Source organism: Oncorhynchus tshawytscha, linkage group LG19 (assembly GCF_018296145.1).
Source record: "Oncorhynchus tshawytscha isolate Ot180627B linkage group LG19, Otsh_v2.0, whole genome shotgun sequence".
NCBI classification, from domain to species: domain Eukaryota; kingdom Metazoa; phylum Chordata; class Actinopteri; order Salmoniformes; family Salmonidae; genus Oncorhynchus; species Oncorhynchus tshawytscha.
In genome coordinates this window covers 25,779,667-25,801,385 of record NC_056447.1, presented here as the reverse complement: position 1 = coordinate 25,801,385, position 21,719 = coordinate 25,779,667, and the positions used below count along the sequence as shown (strand labels likewise).

The 21,719-nt window shown below is 43.2% G+C and overlaps 1 protein-coding gene across 2 annotated transcripts in view; it reads left to right on the top strand.

The window, feature by feature from the left end:
- Positions 1 to 696: 696 nt before the first annotated feature.
- Positions 697 to 21,719, top strand: part of LOC112218540 (ran-binding protein 10) — a 31,852-nt gene continuing 10,829 nt past the window's right edge. The window contains exons 1-3 of one of the 2 annotated variants that reach the window (XM_024379408.2): positions 697 to 1,219; positions 14,667 to 14,778; positions 15,031 to 15,083. In XM_024379408.2, the coding sequence (XP_024235176.1) occupies positions 1,021 to 1,219; positions 14,667 to 14,778; positions 15,031 to 15,083 (364 nt within the window). In that variant the 5' untranslated portion in view covers positions 697 to 1,020. The remainder of the gene's footprint in view (positions 1,220 to 14,666; positions 14,779 to 15,030; positions 15,084 to 21,719) is intronic. The other variant, XM_024379409.2, reaches the window with a different exon arrangement.

Here is a 21,719-nt window from a genome sequence, read left to right as displayed (position 1 = left end):
CTAGGAAGGACCCCAAATAGTAGCCCATCCCGCTCCAGATACTTTTGTATCCCAGGAGAACCTTGCCAAAGAGAATGTGTAAAACAATAGTTGGCTCAGGATTTAGTAATGTAGTGAATCGTCAATGTATGGAACGGGAACAGTTTTGAAAATGCTTTTTTTCTTCTGCTCCCTTGATGAGTTTGCAAACACTAATCTAGCTCAAATACATCTATCAAGCATACCAATTTCAGAATCAGCATAGGGAAAGGCAACGCTCTCGAGTTGAAATGGATGCAGCTGGCAGTTTGTCTGGCTCAATTAGGAATTGGAATACTAGTTGTAGTGGTCCGTTAGTTTCTTATTCAAACGACAGAGCAGCGGAATAATTCAGTTTGAGTCGTTAGACAAACTGGCTGTGACTGGCACACATAATCCACTAACATTGCATTTAAAAAAATATGGATTAGTTTGAGAAACATTTGAGACACAAAATCTTAATGAATGCATGCCAGAATGTAAATAATATGAGGAATTGCATTTCACAAATGTCTGCTTATCTGCTATAATAAGACTTGGGAGTTCATTATGTCCTAGGGTGTTATCATTAGTCCAAACAATTCCAACAGGGTTCCTATTGGACACATTCAGGTAGGTCCCTCCCCGTTCCCTTTGCTTCCGTTTAAGAAACGCTTTGCAACATAATCGGCGTAATAAATACACCCCTGGTCCTGACCATCAACCAAATACGGCCGCATACAACCACTCGAAAACTACATTTCCTAGCTTCCTTTTCACGGACTCAAACTGAAAAAATGACCAAAGAGGGGTTCGGAGCGGGTCTTCTGTAGTCGATTCTGAAAATCTTTCGAGCGAATAGCCCTGTATTCAACTACAGTACCCACACGTCACTGTCAGTCCTACTCGAGAGCGTTGGTTAGTCAGGGATATCACACCACTGTCTATCTCACTCTCCCCCTGTATCAACGCATTGACATAGCTAGTAGAAGACAATAAAAAATAAAACATTTCAAGCCGAAGATGGCAGAGCTTGGAGCGGGGAGCCTGCTGTTGGGGGATCCTGCTTTTAATTACCAAGAAGCCGAGCTAAATGAACGATTGAAGCGGCTCTACCCGGCCGTAAATGAGGATGAGACCCCCTTACCCCGATCATGGAGCCCCAAGGATAAATACAGCTACATCGGGCTCTCACAGAACAATCTGCGGGTGCATTACAAAGGTAAAGTTATACAGAAGTGACAACTGGTATAACATTTAGTACCTAGATGCCTCGAATATGTTATTTACGATAGACTCTCCGGAGGTTCAGCGTCGTGTCTCTATGCTATTATGTGTATACAATCTCCCTGATCTAGTTTGAGCTGCCTCTCGGTCCCTCTTTGCTTTGTTTCACAATAGCAGAGCGGAATGCCCATTGCCCAAATGGTTGACAGTGAACTCACTAACCATGACAAGCATATCCGTTTCTTTGACTAACGTTCAACTCAAACGGTCTCTTTGTTTACAGTTCACTTGGTCTTTACAAGTTAGCTAGCTACCGCTTAAATTTGATCATAATCGAAATATTAACCTAACTATAAATTGTGACAGCTAACTACTATGCCACAATTTATAGCTAGGTACCTAGCAATGACAAGCGACACACAGCTAGTTCGCTAGCAACGTTATCCAAGCCAATGCTAATTGCACGCCATCGCTGTTAGCCAATGCAGTAACTAGCTAAATAATAGCACGCAAACATTAGCTAACTAGTACTATCGAAATGCACCATTGTTTTATTTATATATATGAGTAACTAACAATATAAAATGTAGCTAATAACGTTAATGTTAGCTAGCTAAAACTGAACTCTGACGTTAGCTTACTTAGCTATGTAGCTGCTATCGCCTCTTCCTCTGGTTCTAGCTGGCTAAAAGCAAGTCTTCATACAGTTGATATGACTAGACGTTAGAATGTGTTTGTATTTTGTGATAAAATAAGCACCAATTTAGAACAGGGAAACATTGTGCTCTGTTGGCATGCCAGTTCATGAAGTCGTTCTGTGGCTGGACTATTATTCTAAATCATTATACATTCTGGATCCAACTACTGAGCACAGCTAAGGATTCAATAGAGATCTTCATGTACTGAAAATAACAAAATCCTCTACCATTTCAACCCAGCCAGCAGCTACACTTCCAGTTGCGACAAGGGAGAAGGCCTCAACGCATTTGTTGTGTATAAAGACCTGCACAGAGATTTATGCAGGTAGTTTAGCGATATATATTTTTTATTACCACAAACAACTTGTTGGTGTGCAGACAGTAGCCCGGGTGTATAAATACAATTGGTTCAGATAGTTATTTAAGTGTTCTGCAGAAAATCAAAAGTAGGACTTGACAGCTTTCCATCTAGAAATCATCATGCTATAATGTGTGTTGTGTAATCATAGAAAGAGTAACATGCTACATGTTTAGTCAACTGTCAAGTCTAATCGCACAACAGTGCTATGATTGAGTCATTATAGGACCATAGTCTGTGCTTAACACAAGATCAGGAAAACAAAAATCACACCTCATTAATAGACAGATCAAGGCCCTGGTCAGTGTAAGGTCCTGGTATTAACATGCACTTGAATCTACAGAAATAATAGGCTAGCTATACAATTCTCTTAACATTAGGTGGCTGCGGTGGTAGTGCTGGATTCAGGCCTAGGTACACTGCTTTGGTCAATTGTTGTCTGGAGTTGAAGGTTGACAAGGATTTTATGATAATTTGTGACTGATAATTGCATAATCCCATTAGTTGATGGTGGCTCAAAAGCTGCGTGTTTTTTATTTAGGCTGTGTTACATGGTTGGTCGTGTAGCGGGATTGTGGGACTTACAGTGCAGTCGGATGGGGGACATTTTGAGGATGTCTTTTTTTGTGATCATATTTTTTACATTTAGTAATCATAATTGTCAGCAAGCATGAATACAGCATTAGGTCTAGTCTGTCATCTGAAGTTATAGGCTTGTTACTCCCTCTAAAATCACAGAAGCCACTGTGTTGTCAGTTCCTGTTACTTTTTTATGCTATTTTGACCAGTGTGCCAGTTTCCCTTTTGGCCTTGGTACTGTTGATTATACATGGTGGAGCTGGAGGTGTGAGATATCTCAGGATTGCCTATATCTCAAGCCTAGAGATATTAAAGAGTTGCATGTCTGCAAGGCATGCACAGTATAAGTTCCACTGATTCATGTAAGGCCCCGAGCTATACTGAGGAGACCTTGTCTTATGTCAGGTGGTGTCACTCCTACGTGACCCTTGTCCATCAACCTCAGTACAGGCAGAATTTGACATAAGACAATGCTGTGGAGACTGTTAAGGCTTGTATAGTCCTGTTAGGCTACGTTTAGACAGGCAGCCCAATTCTGATCTTTGTTCCACTAATTGATATTTTGACCAATCACATCAGATCTTTTCACGTCAGAGCTGATCTGATTTGTCAAAAGACAAATTAGTGGAAAAATGATCCGAATTGGGCTGCCTGGATAAATGCAAACATTTGCCATCTGGCCCATAAGGCCCTATGATTAGGCCTGAGTAATAATAACGTCTATCTTCAGCCTAGACTATTGACATTTAAAATTCTTGTTTTTCAAACCGGCACGTATTTTTAAGGCCTTGTTCCTCTGACATTTTAGTTGTGTAGGCCCTCTATCCCTGACCTTAATTGTTAATGAAAGGAGGGCCACCTTTAGTTACAACGTTGTTTCCTAATTTCTATTGATGATGATCTTACGTCCTGTGCTCATCATTGTTTTTAGTTTTTTTCCAGAAAAGGGCATCAGCTTACCTGTTGAACATAGCCTAAGCTACAGTATTGTCTGATTCATCAGTGTGTTTTATGAAGTGGTGGTATAGGATTTGGATTTGTGTACCATAGTCACCCATTGTAAATTATTGGTCTTTGTACTTGCTTTTTTTTGTGTGATTTAGCCTGTATAGATTTCTGCAAGTTTTCTATTTTATGCCTTAAGGTTGTATAGTGTTATTGTGTAATTATATAGCCTGTAGGACACATGGCTGACTTTAAGCATGCCCTGCGATTCCTTTAAGCTGATTTGTAATGTTTGCCCATAGAGAGGGTTTTCTGCCGTCTGAAGAACCAATCATGCATGTTCAGTCAGAGGTGACATCACCAGATTGTGTGTTGGTTTCCCCCAGTCTCTGTGTGAAGCTGTGATGCAGCGTTTGCTAATGTTTCTCCCTCATGCTTTTCCTCTCATTTTCTTTCGTTTTTTTCTGTTTCCTTATTGTCTATTGTCTTCTGTCGTGGGTAGTACTGCGCTACATTCTTGTTTTGACCACTGACTTGACCATGAGGGAGATCCTTTGACTCTGGACTGGGGACTTAGAAAGAGAGAATCCATGAGCAGTTTCTAAAAAAAAAAATGGAACTAGTAAAAACACGGTGGAGTAAGAACGCCCCACAATATGGTCAACAATTTGCTCTATAACCAGACATGTTGTTTACACAGCATAAAATGGTGCACGTTAATAGCAAAATTTGAGTATCCTTACATTATGCTCTAATAACACATTGTTCACCAACTACTTAGGCTTATGTGGATGTTAAACAACATTTGGCCTCTAAATAATTGTGTGTGTGATTGACGGAGACAGCGAGAGAGTCTCACTCCCAGGACTATGTGGCTCTGAGTGCTGTATGTTGAGGTGGTGGTGTTAGCTGGAGGTATTTATAGGCACAAGTGTGTTCATGTGTTGTATTTATTATGGCTGTTTGTACGGTCATAGAGGGGCCTGCTGGGCTTTGGTTACAGAAAGGAGAGGGCTGAAAATAGAAGTGATTAATGTTGCTGATGAAATCAAAGGTGATAATAAGTACACTGCTTCTCTATTAGTCATAATGACTGTGGCAAAGCATGACTGGTTGATTAGTGGATTTGTACGATATGATCATGAAGATGGCTGTGCTTTACTGACAGGGACACAGTACAGAGAAGAGGTACAGTACCATTTACATGGTGTATACATACCCCTTCCCTTTTCCTACATTTTGTTACATTACAGCCTTATTCTAAAATGTATTAAATATCAATTTTTACTCATCAATCTACACAAAATACCCCATAATGACAAAGCAAAAACATGTTTATAGAAATTTCTGCAAAAAAATAACTGAAATATCACTATTACATAAGTAATTCAGACCGTTTACACAGTACTTTGTTGAAGCACCTTTCGCAGTGATTACAGCCTCGAGTCTACTTGGGCACACCTGCATTTTGGGAATATCTCACATCCTGTCAAGCTCCGTCAAGATGGAACGGGAGCATCGCTGCACAGCTATTTTCAGGTCTCTCCAGAGATGTTCGATCAGGTTCATGTCCGGGCTCTGGCTGGGCCATTCAATGACATTGAGACTTGTCCCGAAGCCACTCCTGCATTGTCTTGGCTGTGTGCTTATGGTCGTTTTCCTGTTGGAAGGTAAACCTTCACCCCAGTCTGAGGTCCTGAGGGCTCTGGAGCAGGTTTTCATCAAGGATCTCTCTGTTCATCTTTCCCTCGATCCTGACTGTCCCTGCCGCTGAAAAATATCCCCACAGCATAATGTTGCCTCCACCATGCTTCACCATAGGGATGGTGCCAGGTTTGAACCAGATGTGATGCTTGGAATGCTGGCCAAAGAGTTCAATCTTGGTTTCATCAGACCATAGAATCTTGTTTCTTATGGTCTAAGAGTCTTCAGGTGCCTTTTGGCAAACTCCAAGTGGGCTGTCATATGCTTTTTACTGAGGAATGGTTTCCGTCTGGCCACTCTACCAAAGAAGCCTGATTGGTGTGTGTGTTCTTCGGGATCTTCAATGCTTCTCGTTGAGAATGTCTGATGCTTGATGCTTATGGTTTCATGAAATAAGACAAATGCCTCGAGGGCACCTGAGATCTAGATAACCATAAGAAAAAACACAAACCTGGCCCAACCCTTTTCCTGCTCCTTCTGGCTTTCGCAGATTCTGCCATTACTCTCATGAAGTTGCAGTAATAGGCTACACGAGGAGTCTGCAACATTTCTCATGTGGAATGCATATTTATCTTACCATTTATTTGCTATTTTTGTGGGGTATTCTTTACCCCTTTTTCTCCCCAATTTTGTGATATCCAAGTGGTAGGTGGTCTTGTCCCATCGCTGCAACTCCCGTACAGACTCAGGAGAGGCGAAGGTTGAGCGCCATGCGTCCCCCGAAACACGCCCCCGCCAAGCTGCACTGCTTCTTGACACATTGCTCGCTTAACCCGGAAGCCAGCCTCACCAATGTGTTGGAGGAAACACTGTACAGCTGGCGACCGAAGTCAGCGTGCATACGCCCGGCGCCACAAGGAGTCACTAGAGAATGATGGGACAAGGACATTCCAGTCGGCCAAACCTTCCCCTGGCCCAGCGTTGTCTGTGCGCTGTCTCCATGCGACACAGCACGACAGCCCGTGATCGAACCTGGATCTGTAGCGACACCTCTATCACTGGAATGATGTGCTTTAGGGCCTCCCAATTGGCGCAGCGGTCTATCTTACCATTTCTACCAATCTTCATGTCAGTTGTGGTTTTCATATTCACATTTCCGTGAAACAGTTTCATTTAATTTAAAGTAACGTCTTCATATCTCAATCATTGTCATGTGGGTAATCAAAATTCTATCTAAATTAAAATGATACAATCCTAAAGTAACTTTTTGCCATTGACAACTATGTAAAAAAAAAAAGGTTACATAAAGCCAACAAATAAAAACTTTGCAGCCTGCAAAGAAAATATCCTGATAAAATTAAGTATCGTATAAATCACATTGGCTACACATGGCCTGTCTATAACAAACTGGAAATGTATAAACTGTGACTGACCGCCTTGATTCAGTCTTATGTAGCAACATTTGAAATTGTGTTTTTTACATTGGATGAAAGCAGAGACGCAGAGCTACAAAATGGTATGTCATACACTGCATGTGAGGAGCAATGGGAAAGTAATTCTGCTTTGAAAGTTGATAAACTTGTATCCCCACTTTTGAGAAAATAGCCCCGAATGTTTTGGTACACCTACTGGAGAGCTCTAATTTGTCTACACCCATTCAGCGTTGTTCACACCCTCTTACGCCAGCCCCACCTATCTCTTTAAGAATTCACACGTGAGGTCATGTGTTAAACAGGGAGTGGTGTAGTAAAGATTAAGACTAATTGGTAAAAGTAGTAGCCTACAATAAGGAAACATTCCAGGTAAACAAAGTGTCCAGATAAAAATATTTGATGACACTCTTGTCTAATTTGGTACTGCAAAATGGTTACGGGCATAGTAGAAATATCAAAAATAGATGGTGTCAATATAATGAAAAAAAATAGGTGTCAATGCCAGTAGCGAAAGAACCAAATATAATATACAGTATGTACAAAAACAATATCAATGATACCAGTGATAGATGAGGTAGCTACAATTGAAGTCGGAAGTTTTCATACACCATAGCCATGTACATTTGAACTCAGTTTTTCACAATTCCTGACATTTAATCAGAGTAAAAATTCCCTGTCTTAGGTAATTTAGGATCACTTTATTGTAAGAATGTGAAATGTCAGAATAATAGAGTGATTGATTGATTTCAGCTTTTATTTCTTTCACTACATTCCCAGTGGGTCAGAAATGTACATACTAATTGAGTGTATTTGGTAGCATTGCCTTTAAATTGTTTAACTTGGGTCAAACGTTTTGGGTAGCCTTCCACAAGCTTCCCACAATAAGTTGGGTGAATTTTGGCCCATTCCTCCTGACAGATCTGGTGTAACTGAGTCAGGTTTGTAGGCCTCCTTGCTCGCACACACTTTTTCAGTTCTGTCCACAAATGTTCTATAGGATTGAGGTCAGGGCTTTGTGATGGCCACTCCAATACCTTGACTTTGTTGTCCTTCGGAGATTTTGCCACAATTTTGGAATTATGCTTGGAGTCATTGTCCATTTGGAAGACCCATTTGCTACCAAGCTTTAACTTCCTGACTAATGTCTTGAGATGTTGCTTCAATATATCCACATAATTTTCTTTCCTCATGGTGCCATCTATTTTGTGAAGTGCACCAGTCCCTCCTGCAGCAAAGTACCCCCACAACATGATGCTGCAACCCCAGTGCTTCACGGTTGGGATGGTGTTCTTCGGCTTGCAAGCCTCCACCTTTTTCCTCCAAACATAACGATGGTCATTATGGCCAAACAGTTATATTTTTGTTTCATCAGACCAGAGGACATTTTCCAAAAAGTACGATCTTTGTCCCCATGTGTAGTTGCAAACCATAGTCTGGCTTTTTTATGGCGGTTTTGGAGCAGTGGCTTCTTCCTTGCTGAGCGGCCTTTCAGGTTATGTCGATATAGGACTTGTTTTACTGTGGATACAGATACTTTTGTACCGGATTCCTCCAGCATCTTCACAAGGTCCTTTGCTGCTGTTCTGGGATTGATTTTCACTTTTCGCACCACAGTACGTTCATCTCTAGGAGACCGATTGCGTCTCCTTCCTGAGTGGTATGACGGCTGCGTTGTCCCATGGTGTTGAGACTTGCGTACTATTGTTTGTACGGATAACTTGGTACCTTCAGGCATTTGGAAGTTGTTCCCAAGGATGAACCAGACTTGTGGAGGTCTACAATTGTTTTCTGAGTTTCTGGCTGATTTCCTTTGATTTTCCCATGATGTCAAGCAAAGAGGCAATGAGTTTGAAGGCAGGCCTTGAAATACATCCACAGGTACACCTCCAAATGATGTCATTTGAGTCATTCAGAAGCTTCTAAAGCCATGACATAATTTTCTGGAATTTTCCAAGCTGTTTAAAGGCACAGTCAACTTAGTGTATGTAAACTTCTGACCAACTGGAATTGTGATACAGTGAAATAATCTGTCTGTGAACAATTGTTGGAAAAATTACTTGTCTTAAAGTGGTTGAAAAATGAGTTTTAATGACCCCAACCTAAGTGTATTTTTAACTTCCAACTTCAACTGTATATGCATACAATCAGTGGTAAAGTTGCTGAGCAGCGGGATAAATAAATAGTAGCAGCAATGTTTGTTGTGTTAAGAGAGAGGCATGTGAATAGAGGCACTGCAGATAGTGCTGATGACTGGTCAGTCCGAACCACGCATGGGAATATTTATTCGGAGAGCCTGTTTCTGTCCTGCCCTTGACTTTGTTGTAGGGCATTTGATGTCTATAGCCTCTTCGTTGCAAAATTCCCTGATCTTGTCAAAAAGATAGTTTGTCTAGCTGTGTCCAGTCCAGGTGGTGCTTGTTCAGGCAGACCATCTATGGGAGGAAGGATGTCAGCGTTGCGCAGCAGCTGAAACGTGGTCCCGACTTAGTCCATACGCTCCTTGGCGACAACAACACCAGGCTACAGAGCATCAAATCTGTAAAACAGGAAATAACTAAAAAGATTGACACTACAACCTTGCATAACATCAATTCTCCTCCCTATTTTAGATAAGAAGAATAACCTCATACCATGCAATGAAACTGATATTCACATGAAGTGCTGGTACTGCTTGATCTGTGACTGTGGCCTTGAAGTACAGGTGTTGTTACCGGCCATAGCTTTCCACCAGCACCGTACCATACACAGTCCAACCAGCTGTTAGATGTTAACCCCGTCACAGTGCTGTTCTTCACAACACCAGCAGTGTTCACTCTGGTCTTTCTGAAGCACTGCTTGATGAGGCCGAAGCACCAGTTGGAGGTTAACTTGGTGTGGCCTGTGATCAGGAAGTGAAGGTCCAGACTGTGGCGGAGCTTGTGTCTGGTCCGCTGCAGTTATCACAATTCAGGTCCACACGTGTTTCCTCAACTTTCCCCAATGACTGTGCTGCTGTCTTTGCTGGATGACGTGCCTTCATAATGAAGTAATTGACATGTATTCCTTCATAGCAGACACCAAACAAGCCACACTTGCGAGGAGTTTAAAAGTAGATGGGACCTGGCTGCATAGGGTCGGAAGGATAGTGCACCTGCAAACAACAAAATAACATTCATATAAATTCAAATGAATTGTCTCACCCCTGTCAGTCTGTCTTTACACAGCTCAGTCATAGGCATTTGCCTGCTTCATGTGTGTATCTATCCATCTATGTCCTTAATCAGTATAAAGGAGGACATATTGCTTACCTGTTGAGCAAAATCAAAGCTGTAATGCATCCTGATGTCTTTGCTTTCTGGTTCAGTAGGGGTCCTCAGAGACAACTGGTTCAGTAGGGGTCCTCAGAGACAACTGGTTCAGTAGGGGTCCTCAGAGACAACTGGTTCAGTAGGGGTCCTCAGAGACAACTGGTTCAGTAGGGGTCCTCAGAGACAACTGGTTCAGTAGGGGTCCTCAGAGACAACTGGTTCAGTAGGGGTCCTCAGAGACAACTGGTTCAGTAGGGGTCCTCAGAGACAACTGGTTCAGTAGGGGTCCTCAGAGACAACTGGTTCAGTAGGGGTCCTCGGAGACAACTGGTTCAGTAGGGGTCCTCAGAGACAACTGGTTCAGTAGGGGTCCTCGGAGACAACTGGTTCAGTAGGGGTCCTCGGAGACAACTGGTTCAGTAGGGGTCCTCGGAGACAACTGGTTCAGTAGGGGTCCTCGGAGACAACTGGTTCAGTAGGGGTCCTCGGAGACAACTGGTTCAGTAGGGGTCCTCGGAGACAACTGGTTCAGTAGGGGTCCTCGGAGACAACTGGTTCAGTAGGGGTCCTCGGAGACAACTGGTTCAGTAGGGGTCCTCGGAGACAACTGGTTCAGTAGGGGTCCTCGGAGACAACTGGTTCAGTAGGGGTCCTCGGAGACAACTGGTTCAGTAGGGGTCCTCGGAGACAACTGGTTCAGTAGGGGTCCTCGGAGACAACTGGTTCAGTAGGGGTCCTCGGAGACAACTGGTTCAGTAGGGGTCCTCGGAGACAACTGGTTCAGTAGGGGTCCTCGGAGACAACTGGTTCAGTAGGGGTCCTCGGAGACAACTGGTTCAGTAGGGGTCCTCGGAGACAACTGGTTCAGTAGGGGTCCTCGGAGACAACTGGTTCAGTAGGGGTCCTCGGAGACAACTGGTTCAGTAGGGGTCCTCGGAGACAACTGGTTCAGTAGGGGTCCTCGGAGACAACTGGTTCAGTAGGGGTCCTCGGAGACAACTGGTTCAGTAGGGGTCCTCGGAGACAACTGCAGGTTCTTGACAGGTGGTCTTGCAGTCAGCAACCATCCTCTGGTGGACAGACCGCTCACTCTGAACAAGTGCTTGCTTGGGCCAACTCTATTTTTGATGGGAGACATTTGACAATTCTCCTTGTTTGACTGGTGGAGGAGAGTCCGGTGTGTTCTACTGATGCTGAAAGACAAATTCCAGATACAAATATTTTAGCATTATTATACAATAGATAGCTGTAAACCCCATCAGACACACCTGGTTAATATGATGGGTCATGTAATCATCTGGCAAAGTGCAACAAGTGTCTTGTGATCAAGCAACAACAAATGCAAATTTGTCTTTAGCAAGTTGGGCCTAAATCTTGTTAGCCGTTGATGCTAATCGCTAGCTAGCTAATTAATGTACTTAGTCAGAATTTATTTAGCCTGATAATTCCAGTGATTGTTTAGACCTAAATCAACATGTTGTTTGTGCAACAGTATCTTCTAAATCAAAGAGGAATAGGCGAAGCATGAATAATGTTAGCTACATGAAGTAGATAAAATAAATCATTAAATGTAGCCAAAGATTACAGGGTCCCCTGTTACACACCACGTATCACATTTAACAAACCAAATACCAAACCGTTGCAGGCATCCATACCATTATATCGTAAAATACGGAATACCGCCCAGCCCTTCATCGACCAGCAAGGAGGGTTATATTAGTATGTAACACACATCACCCGACCGCAAGGCGCTACATAGGGTAGTGCATACCACCCAGTACATCACTGGGGCTGAACTCCCTGCCATACAGGACCTCATCAATACCAGGCAGTGTCAGAGGAAGGCCCTAAAAATTGTCAGACTCCAGCCACCCAAGTGGTACTGGAGAGCCAAGTCTGACCAATAGGCACCTGAACAGCTTCTACCCCCAAGCCATAAGAGTGCTGAACAGTTAATCAAATGTCTACCCGGACAATTTATATTGACCTCCTTTTTATTATTGAATTTTCTTAATTGTTTTGCACTGATTCCATTGCACTGGCTCTATGCACTCCCTCACACATACTACACTGACACTCCAACACACACATACATTTAGGGTAGAAAATGTACAGTGGGGCAAAAAAGTATTTGGTCAGCCACCAATTGTGCAAGATCTCCCACTTAAAAAGATGAGAGGCCTGTAATTGTCATCATAGGTACACTTCAACTATGACAGACAAAATGAGAAAGAAAATCCAGAAAATCACGTTGTAGGATTTTTTATGAATTTATTTGCAAATTATGGTGGAAAATAAGTATTTGGTCACCTACAAACAAGCAAGATTTCTGGCTCTCACAGACCTGTAACTTCTTCTTTAAGAGGCTCCTCTGTCCTCTACTCGTTACCTGTATTAATGGCACCTGTTTAAACTTGTTATCAGTATAAAAGACACCTGTCCACAGCCTCAAACAGTCACACTCCAAACTCCACTATGGCCAAGACTATGGCCCTAGAAACAAAATTGTAGACCTGCACCAGGCTGGGAAGACTGCATCTGCAATAGGTAAAAGCAGCTTGGTTTGAATAAATCAACTGTGGGAGCAATTATTAGGATATGGAAGACATACAAGATCACTGATAATCTCCCTCGATCTGGGGCTCCACGCAAGATCTCACCCCGTGGGGTCAAAATGATCACAAGAACAGTGAGCAAAAATCCCAGAACCACACGGTGTGACCTAGTGAATGACCTGCAGAGAGCTGGGACCAAAGTAACAAAGCCTACCATCAGTAACACACTACGCCGCCAGGGACTCAAATCCTGCAGTGCCAGATGTGTCCCCCTGCTTAAGCCAGTATGTGTCCAGGCCTGTCTGAAGTTTGCTAGAGAGCATTTGGATGATCCAGAAGAAGATTGGGAGAATGTCATATGGTCAGATGAAACCAAAATTGAACTTTTTGGTAAAAACTCAACTCGTCGTGTTTGGAGGACAAAGAATGCTGAGTTGCATCCAAAGAACACCATACCTACTGTGAAGCATGGGGGTGGAAACATCATGCTTTGGGGCTGTTTTTCTGCAAAGGGACCAGGACGAGTGATCCGTGTAAAGGAAAGAATGAATGGGGCCAAGTATCGTGAGATTTTGAGTGAAAAGGGCATTGAAGATGAAACGTGGCTGGGTCTTTCAGCATGACAATGATCCCAAACACACCGCCCGTGCAACGAAGGAGTGGCCTCGTAAGAAGCATTTAAAGGTCCTGGAGTGGCCTAGCCAGTCTCCAGATCTCAACCCCATAGAAAATCTTTGGAGGGAGTTGAAAGTCTGTGTTGCCCAGCAACAGCCCCAAAACATCACTGTCTAAAGGAGATCTGCATGGAGGAATGGGCCAAAATACCAGCAACAGTGTGTGAAAACCTTGTGAAGACTTACAGAAAACATTTGACCTCTGTCATTGCCAACAAAGGGTATATAACAAAGTATTGAGAAACTTTTGTTATTGACCAAATACTTATTTTCCACCATAATTTGCAAATAAATTCATTAAAAATCCTACAATGTGATCTTCTGGATTTTTTTCCTCATTTTCTCTGTCATAGTTGAAGTGTACCTATGATGAAAATTACAAGCCTCATCTTTTTAAGTGGGAGAACTTGCACAATTGGTGGCTGACTAAATACTTTTTTGCCCCACAGTATATGCCTTCATTTAAAAAATTGGTATGTATGTATGTATGTATGTATGTATGTATGTATGTATGTATGTATGTATGTATGTGTATATATACTATTAGCTTTCATTTGACATGCTCCTATGAACTTCACATGTTGGTGCTCATGGAAATGACCTTGCAGCTGCAATCTAACTTTGTGGCAACCTGACCAAATTCACTTAGAAATCTGAGTTATAGATCTGTTAATCGCTTTGAAAGCAGGTCTTAAAAGCGGTGGATCTGTTCTATGTGTGCTATTTCTATGCCTACCATTTCATTTTTGCTCTTTTACTTTTGGGTTTGTACACCAGCTTCAAACAGCTGAAAAATACAATATTTTTGGTTATTGAAAATATATTTCACAGCAGTTTAGATGACACAGTGACTACACTGTTCATTGCTTGTTTTGTCACAAACTGAAATTAGACTATTATTTTAGCAACCAGGAAATGGCAGTGATTTCTGAAAATGGCAACTCTTTAAGCATGCATGTATACTCTTATGAAAGGAACTTTTGAAGAGCTATCAGATTTCGTGTCATAGAATTTGAGTATGAATTTGCATGACATATGATTGTAAATTGAGGTAGGATTGACAGGGATATGGTTGAGTTTTGAAAGGGTTTAGTAATACGTACAGTATGAGGGTTTTCAGGGTCCTTGGAAAGAGAAGCCATTTAAAGCTATTTTTTTCTGGTTAGATTACTGCACTCTTGACATTGACCTTTCCAGGTTGACAGAGCAGTGGGTTGTTTGTGTGTTGTACTATACTGACTGTAACACAACGTTTTGTTCCTTTTGTAGGTCATGGGAAGAATCACAAGGATGCCGCGTCTGTGCGCGCCACTCATCCCATACCAGCCGCATGTGGGATCTACTACTTTGAAGTGAAGATTGTCAGCAAGGGCAGGGATGGGTAAGGGTTTGCTGATACTTGGTAACCCCACTGACTGTTCCGACCTCCCACCTTTTTTATTTGAACCTTGTGGTTTGTTTACCAATGTTAGCTATTGAAAATGGCGTGTAAAGAAACTAAAGAGAGCAGTAAATAACTGAAGGCAATTTGGGGACTGAAAGGATTTATCAGCAGCTATTGACTCATCAGACTGACTCATGTTGTCTAAACTGATGATGTTGTCGCTGACCTTTGATCTCCTGTTGTCTCCAGGTACATGGGGATTGGTCTGTCTGCCCAGGGAGTCAACATGAACAGACTGCCTGGTGAGTATGAGGGAAGGCGGTGGCAGACTGGAATTTTTAGATTGTAGGATGAGTGTGGGTTTTGGAGGTCATAGGGTTCACAGCTAGAACCCTGCCCATAATCTTTGCTTGATTGGTTAAGTATTGAAGGACAAGGAGTAGTAGTCAGTGTGTGTAAGGTTTGCTTGTTCGGCTGTAATAGATTGTGGACAACTAAACCTCTGTTTTTATTATCACAACTCAGACATTGTTCATCTACAAAATCTATATCCAGATTTGTTTCCAGATGTATTGTCAGTGCTCCCTAGTGGTGCAACGGTCTTAGGCACTCCATCTCAGTGCTTGAGGCGTCACTACAGACACCCTGGTTCGAATTCAGGCTGTATCACAACCGGCCGTGATTGGGAGTCATCATTGTAAATAAGAATTTGATCTTAATTAACGGACTTGCCTAGTTGAGAAAGGGTATTTAATTCATAAATATATATATATATATATATTTTTTTTTAAGTCTGGGGAACCTGGGATCGAGATTTAATGTCACTGTTACAGAACATGCCTGGACTTGTTTGCGCAGAGACTTTAGTAATGAGAGATGACATTTAACATGCAAAATACCACCCAATACCTTTGTCTGACCTGTATGAAGGTCAGGTGAAAGTGGAGCTGCCACAGACAGGACGGCTCACATTCATTGAAGAGGAAGGGAGAAATACATTTGTAATGGTTGTTCATTTAGTAATCCTCTCAAGGCCATTTCATTCTCAATGCAGTATTTTCCTCAATCATATATTCCACAATACAGTTATGTTTAGCCCATTGTAGAATAGTTCGAATATAGATCAAATTGTTTAGTCTGCAGCACTTCTGGTTCAGTGAATGAAGCCATCCAAGCAGAGACACTCTCATTCCAGGACCTGATGTGATTGGATGTAACCAAACAGGCTAGTAGATGAGTGTTTGCCACCAAACACTGAGAGTACAGAGCTGTATCAGTGTATGAATACAGGGCCATCTGCACCCTGGCTTGGCCCACTGCTCAGCAGTAAATAGTTAATCAAACACTTTTCATTTCATCACCAGTTAAAGGTGCACTATGCAGAAATCGCTCCCTCATTTCCTGGTTGCTAAAATTATAATAGTTTGTCTAATTTCAGTTTGATAAAACAAGCAAGCAAGTATAGTGTAGAGCGGCTATTCCCAAACTGGGGTGTGCGTACCCCCAGGGTTAGTCCAAATAGAATTTGGGTGAGTTTTTTTTTCCTTGCCTGAGTAGTCTCGTTTCACTGCCAAAAATAAAATGAAACATCCAATCACATTCACCGCAACTTGGTCTATAAAAAAAAGTGGTCAGAGGCCTCCCGGGTGGCGCAGTGGTCTAGGACACTGCATCGCAGTGCTAGCTGTGCCACCAGAGACTCTGGGTTCGCGCACAGGCTCTGTCGCAGCCAGCCGCGACCGGGAGGTCCGTGGGGCGACACACAATTGGCATAGCGTCGTCCGTGTTAGGGAGGGTTTGGCCGGTAGGGATATCCTTGTCTCATCGCACACTAGCGACTCCTGTGGCGGGCCGGGCGCAGTGCACGCTAACCAGGTCGCCAGGTGCACAGTGTTTCCTCCGACACATTGGTGCGGCTGGCTTCCAGGTTGGATGCGCACTGTGTTAAGAAGTAGTGCGGCTTGGTTGGGTTGTGTTTCGGAGGACGCGTGGCTTTCGACCTTTGTCTCTCGCGAGCCCGTACGGGAGTTGTAGCGATGAGACAAGATAGTAACTACTAACAATTACTACTAACAAAACCACGAACTTGGGGAGAAAAGGGGGTAAAATATATATATATTTTTTTTAATTGTCAGATTAAGCAAATGCTAAACTATTGTTTTGCTAGCATAGACTGTAATATGTTCTGGGATTCTTCCTAATGGCATTGAGTAGTACACCACATCAATCTCTGGCTTTATCAATAAGTGCATCGAGTACGTCGTCCCCACAGTGACCATACGTATATACCCCAACCAGAAGCCTGGCAACATTCGCTCTGAGCTGAAGGGAAGAGCTGCCGCTTTCAAGGAGCAGGACTCTAACCCTAAATCTTATAAGAAATCCTGCTATGTACTCTGATGAACCATCAAGCAAAGCGTCAATACGAATTGTACTATACCGGCTCCGACGCTCGTCGGATGTGGCAGAGCTTGCAAACTATTACAGACTACAAAGGGAAGCACAACCGAGAGCTGCCCAGTGACACAAGCTTACCAAGACGAGCTAAATAACTTCTTATGCCCACTTCGATGCAGCCGATGGGAGTAAGACCTTCAAACAAGTCAACATTCACAAGGCCGCAGGGCCAGACGGATTACCAAGATGTGTACTCTGAGCATGCGCTGATCAACTGGCAGGTGTCTTCACTGACATTTTCAACCTCTCCCTGTCCGAGTCTGTAATACCAACATATTTTAAGCAGACCACCATTGTCCCTGTGCCTAAGAACACTAAGGTAACCTGCCTAAATGGCTACTGACCTGTAGCACTCACGTCTGTAGCCTTGAAATGTTTTGAAAGGCTTGTCATGGCTCACATCAACACCATTGCCCCAGAAACCGTAGACCCACTCCAATTTGCATACCGCACCAACAGATCCACAGATGATGCTGTCTCTATTGCACTCCACACTGCCCTTTCCCACCTGGACAAAAGGAACACCTATGTGAGAATGCTATTCATTGACTACAGCTCAGCGTTCAACACCATAGTGCCCTCAAAGCTCATCACTAAGCTAAGGACCTTGGGGCTTAACACCTCCCTCTGCAACTGGATCCTGGACTTCCTGACAGACTGCCCCCAGGTGGTAAGTAACAACACATCCGCCACGCTGATCCTCAACGTGGGGGTTCCTCGGGTGCTTGCTCAGTCCCCTCCTGTACTCCCTGTTCACTCATGACTGCATGGCCAAGCACGACTCCAACACCATCATTAAGTTTGCTGATGACACAACAGTGGTAGGCCTGATCACCGACAACGATGAGACAGCCTATAGGAAGGGAGGTCAGAGACCTGACCATGTGGTGCCAGGACAACAATCTCTCCCTCAATGTGATCAAGACAAAGGAGATTGTGGACTACAGGAAAAGGAGGACCGAGCACGCTCCCATTCTCATCTACGGGGCTGTTGTAGAGCAGGTTGAGAGCTTCAAGTTCCCTGGCGTCCACATCACCAACAAACTAACATGATCCAAGAACACCAAGACAGTCGTGAAGAGGGCATGACAAAACCTATTCCCCCTCAAGAGACTGAAAAGATTTGGCATGAGTCCTCAGATCCTCAAAAAGGTTATACAGGTGCACCATCGAGAGCATTGGTTGCATCACTGCCTGGCATGGCAACTGCTCGGCCTCCGACCGCAAAGCACAACAGAGGGTAGTGCATACGGTCCAGTACATCACCGGGGCCAAGCTTCCTGCCATCCAGGACCTCTATACCAGGCAGTGTCAGAGGAAGGCCCTAAAATTATCAAAGACCCCAGCCACCCTAGTCATAGACTGTTCTCTCTGCTTCCGCACGGCAAGCAGTACCGGCGCACCTCGTCTAGGTCCAAGAGGCTTCTAAACAGCTTCTGCCTCCAAACCATAAGACTCCTGAACATTTAATCAATTGGCAATCCAGACTATTTGCATTGCCGCTGCCCCCCCAGTCTGGAGCGCTGCTGCTACTCTCTGTTGTCATCTATGCATAGTCACTTTTTAATAACTCTACCTACATGTACATATTACCTCAATTACCTCGACACCGGTGCCCCCTGTATATAGCCCCGCTGTTGTTATTTACTGCTGCTCTTTAATTATTTGTTATTCTTATCTCTTACTTTTATTTTTATCTTTTATTGATTAAGGGCTTGTAAGTAAGCATTTCACTGTAAGGTCTACATCTGTTGTATTCGGCGCATAAGTTTTGATTTATAAAAGCAACAGATTCCATTAATATGAAGGGGCTAGAAGCGTCTTATATAGTGAGCTACCGAGTGGCTAGGACAGGCAAGCCCCATACTATTGTGGAGGACTTAATTCTTCTTGCTGCTTCGGATATGGCTGGGAGAAAAGGCCCAAAAAACTATACAGACAATGCCTTCATCAAACAACACTGTTTCACAACGTATCAGTGACATGGCAGGAGATGTTTCGCGTACAAGCCAGTGAATTATATATACAGCTGGATGAGTCAACAGACGTGGCGGGCCTGGCTCAGCTCCTGGTATATGTATGTTAAGTTTACGGGGGGGGGTCATTTATGGAATGCATCCTCTTCTGGTAACCAGGACAACAGGATAGGATATTGTTAAAGTACTGGACAGCTTTGTGACATCAAATGGCCTTTGGTGGTCAGGATGTGTATCTGTACTCATGGCGCAAAAGCCATGACAGGGAAACATAGTGGATTGTTAACACGCTTTCAAACACTTTCTCCCAATGTCACTTGGGAACACTGCAGTATCCACTGAGAGGCTCTTGCTGCCAAGGGAATGCCTGACACCTTGAAAGACGTTTTGGACACTACAGTGAAAATGATTAACTTTGTTAAAGCAAGGCCCCTGAACTCTTGAATGTTCTGCATTATGCAATGATATGGGCAGCAACCATGTAACGCTTTTACAACATGCAGAAGTGCGCTGGTTATCTAGGGGCTAAGTATTGACATGTTTTTTTTAAATTGAGAGATGAGCTTAAAGTTTTCTTTACTGACCATCATTTTCACTTGTCTGACCGCTTGCATGATGACGAGTTTCTCACACGACTGGCCAGTCTGGGTGATGTTTTTTTCTTGCCTGCATGATCTGAATCTAGGATTACAGGGACTCTCCGCAACTATTTTCAATGTGCGGAACAAAATTCAGGCTATGATTAAGAAGTTGGGGCTCTTCTCTGTCTGCGTTTAACAAGGACAACACACAGGACTTTCCATCATTGTATGATTTTTTTTGTGTGCAATTGAACGCAAGCTTATGGACAATGTCATGTGATATAGCAAAGTACTTTCCGAAATGGATGACACAAACAACTGGATTCGTTACATGCCCTGCCTCCAGTCCACTTACCGATATCTGAACATTGAAATTGCAACAAGCAGTTCTGTGAAAATGGACTTTAATCAGAATCCACTGCCAGATTTCTGGATTGGGCTGCTCTCAGAGTATCCTCCCTTGGCAAGTCGTGCTGTTAAGACACTGATGCCCTTTGCAACCATGTACCTATGTGAGAGTGGATTCTCGACCCTCACTAGCATGAACTAAATACAGGCACAGACTGTGTGTGATAAATGATTTTAAGACTGAGTCTCTCCAATACAACCCAACATTGCAGAGTTATGTGCATCATTTCAAGCACACCCTTCTAATTAATCTGTGGTAAGTTATTCACAATTTATGATTAACAAATCAAACATTTTTGTAAGATGGCAAATGTATTTATTATTGGTCCTATATAAGAGCTCTTTGTCATTTCCCACGAGCTGCGTTGTGACGACAACTCACACTCATTCTTATGTTTAATAAATGTGTCATATTTGGCGTGTGTGGCAGGCTTAAAATTATGGCAAAAAAACAAATTTGAGAGTCCGGTGACCCTGGTGCTAGAGGTGGTACTCAGCTGGAGGTTGAATGTTTGAAGGGGTACGACCACTGGTGTTGAGAATCATTGTACCATCTAAACCGCTGAAATATATTTTCCATAACTAAAAATATAGTATTTTCTGCGTTTTGAAGCTGGTGTACAAAACTGAAAATAAAAGGTGCAAAGGTGAAACTTAAGAACAGGCAATGGGGGATGAGCATAAAGTGCATGTAGAGAATACATTCTTGCTTTACTCCATCAAGTACTCTCTCGCCCTTTCCCCCCCACACCTATGCAGGCACACACACTATCTCACACACAAGAAGAGATCACTGACTGTTAGTGGCTGGTGTGACACAGGAGGGTGGGTATATTTCTGACCTAGGCCCATGGGAGCTATGTTTCCTCTTGTCCACCGATGTGATTCCCTGCCAATTAGATCATTCCTCCAAGCTGCGCTGACCAATTGTATGACCCCTTCCCCAGGCTGTGTCACCTGCCTATTGGGTTCTCCATGGCGCCTGAGGTCTTTGGAATGCTTTGGACTCATCCAGCCAATTCTACATGCTCTTGCTGATTTCAACTGCTCTTCATTCACACCCTGCTCTGATTGCTTCAAATGTATCTGTGTTACACAATGGTTGGAATATGGTGGAAATGGGGTGCGCTGTTGTGTTGGAGAGTTTAGTTGTATGAACATTGTTTATGAATATTTATTTTGTTACTGGGTTTCTAGTACAATATATGCCAACAGACTTTTGTACATTTGTGTAGGTGGTTGTTCAGGTCCTGGCTGTAATAGTTGTGAATTCCTTGTTGACCTCTGTGTGTCTGATCCCATAGTGGAGCCCTGCCCATTTCATTAGCATGTAGGGAACACTGAGCCCAGCTTTAGGAGTAATATCCCTGTCGGCGCTGCTCCGCAGATTAATCTAATACCTCACAGTTCACACACGACCTACTTTCTCTGCGCCACTTTCTCTTTTTGGTTGGTGACAGACACTGATTGAGCCGACAATATACATATCTGCAGACACACACGAGCCGACACAGTA